General features: G+C 54.3%; 1 protein-coding gene across 3 annotated transcripts in view; it reads left to right on the top strand.

The window, feature by feature from the left end:
* SAMD4A (sterile alpha motif domain containing 4A) overlaps positions 1 to 12,768 on the top strand; it is a 125,858-nt gene that overhangs the window by 101,227 nt on the left and 11,863 nt on the right. For 2 of the 3 annotated variants that reach the window (XM_044436091.1, XM_044436093.1), the window contains exons 8-11: positions 1,640 to 1,758; positions 2,409 to 2,625; positions 5,184 to 5,310; positions 6,556 to 6,639. In XM_044436091.1, the coding sequence (XP_044292026.1) occupies positions 1,640 to 1,758; positions 2,409 to 2,625; positions 5,184 to 5,310; positions 6,556 to 6,639 (547 nt within the window). The remainder of the gene's footprint in view (positions 1 to 1,639; positions 1,759 to 2,408; positions 2,626 to 5,183; positions 5,311 to 6,555; positions 6,640 to 12,768) is intronic. The other variant, XM_044436092.1, reaches the window with a different exon arrangement.

Here is a 12,768-nt window from a genome sequence, read left to right as displayed (position 1 = left end):
GCCCAACCTTCCCCCAGAGGGCTTGTAGCAGAGGTCCCCCCCCCCCCACGCCCCGGGTCTTTCCAATTTGACCGGCAAGCGGCTTCGCATAAGCGGAAATGAACGGCCAGGCGGACCACCCAGCAAAGCTGCGAGATGTGCAATTAATTACATGGCAGCGTCGGCATCTCCGCGAGGAGCACTTAAGACACACCAGATCTGCTGGCCAATATCATTAGAAAGTCACAACGGTCTCCTCTGAGAAGCAGTTGAGGAAAACGCCTGGCACATGTTGCGACAAACAGGAAACTTCCGGGCAGCAAAACACTCCCTTATTAGACTCTAAGGACGAGAGGCCGCTCTGGATGCCTGCATAACACGGAGGGAACTGGCGGATCCAAAGTCTGCATGAAGAGGAATAAAGAAACCCGAGTCGCAGACCCCAGAGCGTCTCAGAATTTGGGCTAGACATCTGCAGGTTTTCTGGAAAAATTAGTACTTAATTGCTCCTGACGAGACTTGCTTGGAGCCCTCCGTCTGGGCCAAACCTGAATTGGCCCGGGGACCAAACCTTGGCCCCCGGGCCAAGCCTGTTCCCCTCCTCCCGTCACCCCGTCCCCCTTTCTCCATCCCCAGTTGTCTCCCAAACGTGTCGTCACAACTCGAGGCTGCTGTGGAAAGCTCCACGAGGGCAGGGAACGGAGATTATTTATTTATTTATTAAAACATTTTTATGCCGCCCCATTCGCCGAAGCCTCGGGGCGGCTTACAACAATAAATAAAAGTAATTATAATATAAATTACAATAAATATAAACATTAAAATCCAAAAAATACAATATAAAATAAGCCGCCCTGGCCAGATAAGATCAAATAATATTAACAGTTAAAATGCCGCTTAAATAAAATAAAAAGGTCTTCGCCTGGCGCCGAAAAGCAAATAACGACGGCGCCAGGTGGACCCCATAACTTAGGCGCCACCGCAGAGAAAGCCCTCCGAGTACCCACCCTCCTAATTTCTTTCACGGGAGGCAGCAAGGTGCTCTGTTAGCTCATGCAGGACACCCACCCCCCAAAGGGAACCGCTCTCCCTGGGCTTGCCCTAGAGTCGCAGGATGGCTTGCAAACGTGCCGGGTTCAGAAGACGCCCCAAGCCCTGCCCGGCAAGGACAATCCCCGTGCCTCGGTGGCGCAGCCGGCGCCTGCCCACCCGCAGCATGAGCCCCGCCGCTGCCTCTGAATTTTTCACCCTGCAGGACCAAGCAGCTTTGTGCTGCCAAGCTCGCGGCCCGTCTGCTTGCGGGAGGAACCATAAGCGCTGCCGAGAGGCCGTGCCCGCCCCCCGTCGCCCCCTCGGGAAGGCAGTAGGGCTGCGCTCTCCCTGCGGTTGGCCTCGGCACGACCCGCACGCAGGAGCGTGCCCGGGGCCCGGTTTTCTCCCTGCAGGGGGTAGTTGCTTGGGGGTCGAGAGGCTGTGGGGCGCGCTCTGGCCGGCAGCCACGAGCTGTTCCCCCCTCCATCTTCCTTCCTTAGCGGGATGCCTCATCCCTCTCCAAGCGCCTCTTTATTGGGATCACTTGTTCCTCGGTCCGGACTGTCATAATTTATTTGGCTTCTCGTGTTTCTCTGTCCCCCACCCCCCACCCCCCTGTCTTGGGCAGGCATTTACCGAGACGCAGAAGAAAAGGCTGTTGTCATGGAAACAACAGGTGCAAAAACTCTTCAGGTCTTTCCCGCGGAAATCCATCCTAGAGCTCTCGGGGTATCGGCCGCAAAGACCGTAGGTTTGGGGATTTGCCTTTCAGATTTCTTGCTGGGGAGGGAAGACGCTGTGGGGGCTCACGTGGGTGCCGGGGGCCGTGTGGGGGCAGTCAAGCGATGGGGGGCAGCTCCGGACTTCAAGCAGTCCCAGGAAGGGCCGCATCCGGGGGCGAGACGAGTGATGCCCCGGCTTTACCGGCCCGCCAGGTCAGGGAAGGCCAGTTGGCTGCGCGGAGGGGCAGAGCCGTCCGGGGGCCGGGAGGAAATCCTTGGCCAAGGAACCTTTCCGTCTGCAGCCTCCTCTGTGGGGGAGATTCCCCCAACCCGAACCCACAACCCCGTGGAAGCTGTTAACGGGGGTGCCGGCAGAGGAGGCCTGTAACATAGTTTATTTCCAGACTTTTGAACCCTTTTGGATTCCTATCCGTAAGAATAGCCTGTTTATTATAGAAGGGGTACGATACTGAGTCATAAAGCAAACCTTTGTGACATTCATTGCCCTGTTTTGAATGCGGGGTAATTCACGGGATCCTCCATTTCAAGCAGCGGCCCCGAAGAAGCTTTTTGGCTCCGAGTTGCCAGTGGTCCGTAACAATGCGCCACGATTCCGAAGGAGGCGGATTTCGCAAGTCACGGAGCTCAGCGGATTTGTCTGGTCTTGTTTTCCAGCCGAGGGTTTGGCCAGTCGAACTCGTTACCAGCAGCTGGATCTGTCGGTGCAGGGATGGGCCGGCGGAACCCCCGCCAGTTCCAGATCCCCTCCCGGAATCTCCCCACCACGCGGCTGGGCCTGCTGGGCCCCAGTGGCCTTCTGGGAGCCGCCCAGCGCACAGCAGCTGCCAACCCCACTATCCTGAAGCAAGGGAGACAGGTGTGTACCTGGCAGGTGCGGGACAGTTCTTTAAAGGACGGAACTTTCTTTTGTTTGCTTGTTTGCACCATTTTCACCTGCTCTTCAGCCAGAAACCTTTCAAAGAATGATAATCACAACTCTCTGCCATTAAGTTTGCAGTCTCAGGCATAGCATAAAAGGAAAAAAGACTGGGAGGGAGGAGGAAAGAGCAAAACTCAGACACTAGTTCTCGAAGCTCTTGAAGGTGTTCTTTTGTGCAGGGAAGGGCGAAACGAACTCCTTGCAGTGTTTTCTTTGGCCACTGTACGTGGCCAGGTTGGCCCCCTCCTGGCCATGTTCTTCCTGAGAGGCTGGGGTTCAATCCTCCCTGCCAGAACAGAACCTGGAGGGTGCTTCCCTCTGGTGGATGCTGAGGCCAAGAGAATTGGGCCACGAGTGAGGCCACGTGGTCAGACCCTTGCATAACCGAGAGTGGCAAGTCCACACAACGCAACAAGTAGCGTTGGATCCGCCAGGGGGCTCGCAGGCACTGCCGCTCTGCTTAAACAGTCCGTGGGGGGGGGAACATGCCCTGTGAAACGCGTCCCTCCCACTTCCGAGAGTCATCCACTTGTTCTTGCTAGTCGCGAAGTCGCGTCCAACGCATCGCGACCCCATGGACAACATCTCTCCAGGCCTTCCTGTCCTCCACCATCCCCTGGAGTCCACCCAGGCCCACAGTGACCCCATCCAGCCCCCTCATCCTCGGCCATCCCCTTCTTCTTTTGCCATCTATTGTTCCCAGCATCAGGCTCTTCTCCGGGGAGTCCTTCCTTCCCATTAGGTGGCCAAAATATTTGAGCTTCATCTTCAGGATCTGGCCTTCTAAAGAGCAGCCAGGACTGATCTCCTCTAGGACTGACCGGTTGGATCGCCTTGCGGTCCAGGGGACTCGCAGGAGTCTCCTCCAGCACCACAATTCGAAGGCCTCGATCCTTCAGCGCTCAGCCTTCCTTATGGTCCAGCTTTCACCCGCTAGAGACAACCAAACTCAAGAATGGCTCCCACAGCTACAGAGGAGGATGGAGCGCTGGAGGGCGCAGTCGGTGGGTAGGAAGGGGTTTTCTTCCCCATGAGGAAGGGCAAGTTAAACATCCGGTTACCAAGACTTTCAGTATCACCATCCCGTTCCTCTTGGTGGAAATCCAGCTTTCCCTCAGCTGGAGGTTTAAAACACTTTGCACTTAGATCGGGGAGAAGATCTTGACCGAGTCAGCCAGACCCCTGCAGCCACCCCCGTTTTCACTCTCCGTAGCACCGTAAAGAGATCCCATGAATCAGTGCTGGGGGCGGAGACTCTTCAGAGGGAGGCATGGCTGTCCAAAAACTCATGCGGTGCTTCAGAGTCTAAGCAGAGACTTCGTGTAGGCAGAGCCGTAATGTGGATCGGGGCTTGCTAGTTCTCTTCCGGACACCGTCCTAGTTTTCTCTGCGTCCTAAATCCCGATTTGGCGCCCCGAGCCACGCTGCTTCTTCCTTCCCTCTTTTTTTCCAGAGCGGCGATAAAGATGAGATTGAAATCCTTGGCTCCCAGCTAGCTGTGGTCCCTTTTGACATTCGAGCCTTTGCACATTTCTCTATGCGCTAGAGAAAGAAACCGACTTCAGACAGTTGCCCTGGCTTGTTTTCTCGGCCATAGTCAATAGCCCCAAGGACAGCCTTCATTTTGGAGGAGATGGTGCCCTGCCGTTGGCCAAGAGCCTCCAGACTCCTCCTGGCCGTCCTCAAGGAGGAGCGCAAAAGGACCTCATGGGGTGACACCAAACCCCTTCCAGGACAAGGGCTGGGTTTATGATTTATTTATTGATTTATTTATTAAAAGCTTTTCTATCCCATCCCCTACAAACATCTCAGGACGACTTAGAATAAAACAAACCGCACAGCATCCGACCATTAATGTACTAAAACCCCAGCTAAAATCAATTAAACATTAAAATAGCGGGAAAATAAAAGGGGGGTTGCCTGGCGTCGAACAGAATATAACGTCGGTGCCAGGCGAACCTCTCTGGGGAGCATATTCCATAGTTGGGGTGCCACCACAGAGAAGGCCCTCCACCCCAGTCTCCTTCAAGGAGGGCCCCTGGAGCAGGGCCTCTGCTCCAGGCCTCAAGGGATGGGAGGGAACCTAGGGGAGGAGGCGTTCCTTCAGGGATCCCGGGATCAAGTTTGCAGGTTGCCTTGCCCTAGCCCTGGGCGCTCAGGAGCAGAGCTTTCCAGCTGGGGCTGCGCCTGCATCCAGTCCGAGATAGCTCTGCTGGCAAATAAAATCCCTCCACGGCGGACAAAAGTTCCAAGCCACGCACACCGACAAGCCCGGCTTTGGAGAGGGTCTGCCCAGGGAGCCGCACCTGAGGGTCCCTGGACCGGGCTGGTCGCTCGCCTTCCCCACCCTGTGGGCGCACCCTCCGTGCGTGTGCCGCAGCACCTGCCCCTGCCCCAGAGGTCTGTGGCGCATCACGTTCCGGCGTGCGCGGAGCCGGGGCGCCCCTGCCTGCCTCCCCTGCCGTCATGGAGCGCTTTCCCTGCACGGGCCTCTTTGCTTCTGCCCGCAGAACCTTTGGTTTGCCAACCCCGGAGGCAGTAACAGCATGCCCAGCCGCAGCCACACCTCGGTGCAACGGACGCGCTCACTGCCGGTCCACAGCTCCCCGCAGACGATGCTCATGTTCCAGCAGCCAGGTAGGCCTGCCTCCCCGCCCGGGATGGGCGACCGCCTCCGCAAGGACGGCCTGGGCACTTCCCCGGCTGCGGTTTGCCAGGCTCCTTTCAAGCCGGCTTCCCGAGGGATCGGCTCCGGGCGGCTCCTCCCACTCCCGGCTCCGGTCGAGTAGCGTCGGAAGGGAGCCGGGCAACGGCGGCTTGGGCCAGGAACGGCTTGGCCGATTTCCAGGCCTGCCGTGTTTGTGGCGCCGGAGGACCGCCGCTGCCGCTTCCGAAAACGATCCCAGGAAGCCACCGCGGGGCTCCGGTCCCCACTGGACGGTGCCGTGCAGCCCCTCCCGCCAGTTCCAGCGCCTGCCCCACTCCGGGAGCGGGTTGGGGCTCGGTTCTCGCCCCTTTGGCCTCCTGTGGCCCTGCTTGCATGAAGCCACATCCGACGCAGCCCCCAGCACAGGTGTCTCTCCTGGCTTGAGCGGGGGCTGCTCTGCACGGCTGCACCTGGGCAGACTTGCCAGAGGGCCAAAGCTCTCCCCTCCCGCAGGGAGCAGCCTGGCAGGACCCCCAGGGAAGACTTGACAGCCGCCCTGCACTCACGGGGGCGGCAGCCCCTGGGTTCCCTCCTGAGATCTCTGAAGGTGCTGGCTTCACATGGCTGGTTTTTAACGCCGTTCGGGAAATGGCTGCGGAGAAGCAATGCCCCCCGCCCCGTGTCTGCTTTCCTTTTCCAAGGCTTTTCCTTGGCAGGGGGCCACTGGGGATCGTGGCCCCTCCAGCAGGGAGGAGCTCACCTGGGAATCGACTGCTTCTGTGAAACGGGGGCATCGTGTATTCGGATATATCATTCTGGCTTCTCCCCAGCCTCGTCCCCCCCCCCCCCCGTCCCCCGGGTGTGTTGATCTGGCGCCTCCACCATTCCCGAAAGGGCAGATCTTCCTTGCCGGGAAACTTACTGCCTCTGGGTGGTCGATGGGCCCCACTTTCCATTTGCCTCGAAATTATCTGGCCGCAGTCCCAGGGGGCGAGGGAGAGAACTCTTGGCGAGTGTAACACGGGCAAATAAATTCCCCAGGAATACGCGTGTCTCAGGGGGGTGGGCAGGGAAAGCAACGGCCACAGCTGGACGTCCCTCTAGCTAAGATGATGTAGGCCGCACAGAGAGGCCATGGCCAGTGGCGCGGCCCCCGCCTCACAGAAACACACCGTCGGTGCAAGCTGTGCCCACGGCTGCATCGGTGCCGCATTAATTCTGCCTTTTCCTCGCAGAGTTCCAGGTACCCGCGACAGAACCGGACATCAATAACAGGCTGGAGTCCCTGTGCCTCAGTATGACCGAACACGCCCTCGGAGGTAAGGGCCGCCTCGTGCACGCCTCCGCCTTCCGCGCCCTGCCCCGTTGGGGTCCCCAAGCAGCCGTCTTCACTCGCATGCTGGAAGTCAGGACCGTCCCATCTGAGGCCGCAGCTGGGGACCGGGGATTTGAAAGCTGTGTGCGTGCGTGCGTGCGTGCATGCGTGCATGCGTGCATCCAAGCACACGCACGGAATCAGGGTGCCGGTCCCTTTAGCCCAGGCACTGTCAGGAGGGGTTCCGGCAGCCTCCTCCAAGCAGCGTGGAGGCTTTGCTGTCGAGCTGCAGCTGCCCCCGCCCCAGCGTTTTATTACGCATGTATTTAATTATCTTCTGTGCTGCCCAATAGCCAAGGCAGACATTTAAAACGCACGCACAGATGACAGTGCCTCAAGCAAAGGAAAGCTTAAGACCTGTGGAAGCAGCCGGCAAAGCCACGAGAAACTAATTCAGTGCCTTCTGGCTGAGGACCATCTTAACCTGGCGCTCAAAAGACGCTGAGGTTGGCAGCCGGCAGGCTTCAGTGGGGGGCGGGTTCCATGACGTTTTGGTCACCACCAAAAAGGCCCTTCTCCTTGTTGCCACTAGCAAGCCTACTAGCAAGCTAGTGTCGCCACTAGCAAGTCAGAGGCAGGCCCCGGAACTGCGTCGTGGTGTTCAGGGAAAGGCGTTCCATCAGGCCTTGTGGTCCTGAGCCATGCAGGGGCTTAAGAGGTTAAAACCAGCACCTTGAGCTGGGCTCAGAAACATATAGGCAGCTGGTGCAGCGGGCCAGAATGGGAGTTATGTGATCAGACCGGCGGGTCCCTGGCGGCTGCATTTTGCACAAGCTGCTGCAGCTTCCGAACAGTCTTCAAGGGCAGCCCCACGTGGAGTGCACTGCAGTAGTCTAGTTCAGAGAGTACAGTTGAGAGGAAGGCTACGGATGCAGGAGGGCAGCTTCCAAAGGGGTTCATCCCAACCCTAGTTGCATGTGCCTGCCCAAGCACCCTGCCAGCACCCCCTTGCCGTTACCTCCTGGCACGCGCCCCAGAGAACTTGACTAGGCTGCGCTCTGGGTACCTTCCCCAATCCCAGGGGGGTAACAGTGGGGCCTAAGAGAGAGGGAGAGCTGAGGAGGGATCCCCTCTCCACCCGCGTGTGCCCCGTGCATTGCATGAGCACCTGAGCGCACGGAAGTGGAGCAAATTCCTGAACACCAGGTGTCGCTTCTGCGATCTTCCGTTGCCCAGAACGCGAATGGGAGCATTTTGCACGTTGTCACTACCAAGGCTGTCAATGTGGGAGGGAAACTGAATGCTTGCTCTGGTCTGTGGATATTGCTGATCATATTTATAGAGGCAGTCCCTATATATAGCATTTTAATTATTCACAGGATTCATATAAAGTTCTAGGTCCTCTAAAATTCCCAAGCAGTGAGCAGAAAAAGGTGGCGGATCAAGGCTCAGAATGAACAGTTTAAACACCAGAGAATGCCAATAAAAGCATGGGCTGGTCAGCTGGGGAGAGCTTGTTTAAGAAAAATATCTTCAGTGGCATGGATATGAAACGAGGTCTGTGCATTGTTTGCAGAGTAAAAATAGCCCCGAAGTAGCTTGAATAGTGGGGGAGGGGAGGGTTCATACCAAGGCCTGGAGACAGCCTCTGTTTCTGCTGCCTCTCCAGCCGGTAAGGAGGGCAATCCAGGGGGAGAGGAAGAGGCCAGGCCGTGGGGGTCATGACATACCCAGGGGATGCCCTAGCCTCTTTCCTGCCCAATGCAAGGAGCGAGGCGCCCAGAGGGGAAGGATCAGGGCAGCGACGATCACTCGCGGGCTCCCCAAATTCTGCATGGGATGCCTGCAGCGTTCCCATTCAGGGGTTTTGGGTCACCCCTGTGCACGGTGCCCCCCGGCTTCAATCTTCTTTCCCTTGACTTGGACTCAGCCCCTCTGACCTCAGTGCGGCTTACTTCTGAATAAACAGCTATAAGATTGCACGGGAACGCTTCCTTTTTGCTGGGAAGGAGAGCCCAGGAGTCAAGGACGGGCTTCTGGAGGAAAATGGATTTTAAGCTGAGCTTGGGAAGAGGTGGGGGCACACAGTGTGTGCGTTTGGGGTGGGAGCTGCAGGGATGTGGTGCAGAGAGCAGAAACCGAGGTGGAGAAGACTTGTGGGGAGAGACGCAGACAAATGCAGAGGAAAGTTGTTTCTCCTCTTTTTCCCCTGCAAGGTTCCAAGGCGAGTTATTTCTTCCATTCCGTATTAAAATTGGTGTGTAATGTGTCTTTCACCGATGGACGTACTGGGCTGCTCCCAATCCTGCTATGCTTGGCTTCCCAGTTTGGGGAAGGTTCCCATAATATGGAAGAAAATGTACTTTTCAGACAGTCTGGGTTTTATTTCTGGGCTTCTTCCATTTCAGTGCAGTAATTGTCAATTATTGTGCTCTAATCCAAACCCCGTAAGTGAAAGAAACCCCAAAGGTTAACCTGCCACTGCTGCAGATAAGGCAGAATCGGTTTGGCTTATCCCAACAATATTTTATTTTTATTAACTTTGAGGCTTGGATCTGTGAAATTGACTCCCAGAGATTTTAATCACCCTTAATAATGAGACACCTCCAGCTGGGGAATTCCGTCTCAGCTATAAAATGTGTTGCTGCTGCCAATAGAATATTGCCCCCAGTCTCTAAAAGAAACCCAGTAGCTTCCTTCCAATGACCAAAGAGTACCTTTGAAAGGGAACACAAATCAAGGGCGCATCCTATCGGCTTTGCAGCCTCATCGGGAGGACCCAAGCCAGTGCCTGTCTCTGTCCCAGCCACCTCCTCTCCCCATCTCCACGTGGTTCTCTAGAAGACAAAACATCAAGGCAGAATGCCCAGGAAGAGCCAGAACGACAGAGCGGTTGCAGCTTGCCCCAAGGAGAGGATGCGCCCACGTCCTCCCCGGGATGCTTCTCAGCAGGAGTTATTTGCAAAGGCAAATGACATGTCACTCAGATGAAAGGTTGCACCTGCTTGGATGTTTGCTAATTAAATAGGGGAGCTTGCCATCCCTGATAGGTGGGGTCTTCGCCAGCTAAATCAGATCAAAGCCCTGTTGTTTTCCCTTCTGATCAGGATACCCTAAGCTCAACCCCACAAACAGGGGCAGGCTTAGGAATTCTGCTATCTTGTTTTTGTTTGCTTAGTCGCGAAGTCGTGCCCGACCCATCGTAACCCCATGGACAACATTCCTCCAGGCCTTCCCGTCCTCCACCATCCCCTGGAGTCCACCCAAGCCCACACCCACCGCCCCAGTGACTCCATCCAGCCCCCTCATCCTCTGCCGTCCCCTCCTTCTTTTGCTGTCTATTGTTCCCAGCATCAGGCTCTCCTCCAGGGAGTCCTTCCTTCTCATTAGGTGGCCAAAGTATTTGAGTTTCATCTTCAGGATCTGGCCTTCTAAAGAGCAGTCAGGGTCGATCTCCTCTAGGACTGACCGGTTTGATCGCCTTGTGGTCCAAGGGACTCACAGGAGTCTCCTCCAGCACCACAATTCAAAGGCCTCAATCCTCCGGCACTCAGACTTCCTTATGATCCAGCTTTCACCCACTGGAGACAACCAAATTCAAGAATGGCTCCCACAGCCACAGAGGAGGATGGAGGGCTGGAGGCAGAGGCTGGGACAGGGTGGTGTTGTGGGTGCGGTTAAGGGTGGGAAGAGCAGTTGGGCCTTTTGAGGACTGATTCCATGTTCCCCAAGCAAAGGGAGAAGTCCCGCGATCTGGACAGATGCGGGCTGTGTCAAAGGGAGACACGGGAGGAGAGCCAGTGCGGTGCAGTGGTTAAGAGCTGGGACTGGGACTCAGACGATCTGGGTTCGAGTCCCCGCTCAGCCATGGAGCCAACTGGGTGACTTTGGGCCAGTCACAGACTCTCAGCCCAACCTACCTCACAGGGTTGTTGTTGTGGGGATAAGATGGAGGAGGAGAATGATGTAAGCTGCCTTGAGCCCTTTGTAGGAAAAGGGCAGGATATAAATCGAAAAATAAATAAATAAATAAATAAATAAATGTTATTATCAGAAGGAGAATGTCCTTCTGCCCAGTGAGCACTTGAGTGGCTTCCACGAAGTAGGAAGGAAAAGAAAAGAATAACATCAGTATAATATTATAAAACATCAGTGTTTTAATTAAGATTATTTTATATGGATTTTAACTTATTGTTTTATCAATGTTGTAAGCCGCCCCGAGGCTTCGGCGAATGGGGCGGCATAAAAATGTTTTAATAAATAAATAAAATAAATATAAAACTGCAGGTTAAATTAACCCATCAGTGCAAGCCACAAGCACAGCACTCGTTAAAACCCTGCTGAGATGCGTTGGCCTACCCACGGCAAACCATGGTTCTGTCCGAGGGGGCAGAAAGGAGAGGCCGAGTAAGGGTTTCTGTGCGCATCTCAGCCCGGTTTGGGGCAAATGGATTTAAACCTCGCGTTTAAATGCCCAGAAAAGTCCTTGGCCTCTAAACCGGCGTCCGCTGCAGCGGTGTGGGAAGGGACCGGGAGAGATCCTGCTTTCCGCAGCTGTTTCAGAATGCGTCTCGTGGAGACACTGCATAGCTGGATCTGTTCCCCGCCCATTGTTTTCATCCAGTGACGCTCAGCAAGGGTTTCCAATGGAGAGGTGCTATAAAAACATTCTGAAGGGGGCGAAAAATGGGTCGCAAGGTTTTTTCCGCTCAGACGTGAGCAAGATGGCAGGCCGGCTTGTTTCCCTTCAGTCTCCCCAGCTGGGTGAATCGGGGCCTGAGCGCCAGGCGGTTGCCACAGTCTTTGACCAGCCACGCTCACCGAGGGAGAGCGGGATCGGTGCTTGGGGAGGGCTTGCCTTGTCCTTGGCAAAAGCTGCAGCGTCTCTTCCCATCCCTGCCTGCGTAACATAGAGGGGCTTCCTCCGTCTCCCTCGGGTGCCAAATGGGACATGTGCTTGTTCTAGACCGGTAGTTAATGGGGGCTAAGAGTTTCAGCATCGGGGCACCTTTGCTCCGCCTCGGTCCTCTCCAAACGCCTCTTCATAGAATCATAGAATAGTAGAGGTGGAAGGGGGCATGAAGGCCATCAAGTCTAACCCCCGTTCTTTTTGGTTTCCTGAAGCATTTTTAATTTAATCCTTGCTTTCTTTTTTCTCCAAGTAAATCTCAAAATTTGAAAATTTAAATCCTCAAAAAACATTTTATCAATTTTTACGGGAATCATTTGGAACAAAAACAAAAGTTTTGGTAGTACGTTCGTTTTAACAAGTGCTATGCTTCCCGTCAAAGGCAGTTGCGAATTGGCCCTTTTTTCCAGATCACCTTTAATGCCCTTCCATAATTTATCATAATTGTCTTCTTTCAAAGTTGTGCATTTAGCTGTAAGATAGATTCCCAAGTATTTAACCTTTTTGACAATCTGCAAGTCCACTTGTTCTTGGAGTCTTTTTTTTCTGATCTTGCGTAAGATTTTTAACTAAAAGTTTCGTTTTTTCCTTATTTATTTTCATCCCCGTAACCTCACCATATTCTTCAGTCCGTTGTAAAAGTTTAGGGATTGTTACAAAAGGTTCCTCTGTTATAAAAACCAAATCATCTGTGAATGCTTGCAATTTATAATTTTCATCCTAATTTTAGTACCTTTAATGTTCTCGTCATCCCTGACATTTCTATTCAAGACCTCTAAAGTCCGGATGAACAGCAGGGGTGACAGCGGGCATCCCTGCCTTGTACCCTTTTGTATCTCTATAGCCCTTGTACGTTCTCCATTGATTAAAATCCTGGCCAATTGTCTTTGCTAGATGCTTGATATCGCATTCATGAATTTTCCCCCAAACTCCATTTGGTCCATCTGTTGCTTCATGAATTGCCAATTAACATTATCAAAGGCTTTCTGGGCATCCAAAAACAGTAGGGCCATTGATTTTTCCGTGTGTGTCTCGTAGTATTCTAGGATATCCAAGATAGTCCTCAGGTTGTTCTTCATTTGTCTTTTAGGCAGGAAATCATTTTGGTCTGGATGAATAAAGTCTATTAAAAACTTCTTCAACCTTTCTGCCAATATAGAGGCAAAAATTTTATAGTCCACATTTAGTAATCTAAAGGAACGCTTGCGTCCATATATGCCCTCC

Source organism: Varanus komodoensis, unplaced genomic scaffold, assembly GCF_004798865.1.
Source record: "Varanus komodoensis strain SLA01 unplaced genomic scaffold, ASM479886v1 scaffold3, whole genome shotgun sequence".
Taxonomy (NCBI): Eukaryota; Metazoa; Chordata; class Lepidosauria; order Squamata; family Varanidae; genus Varanus; species Varanus komodoensis.
Note: the sequence above shows the minus strand (reverse complement) of the source record. Positions and strands in the feature narration are given on the sequence as shown.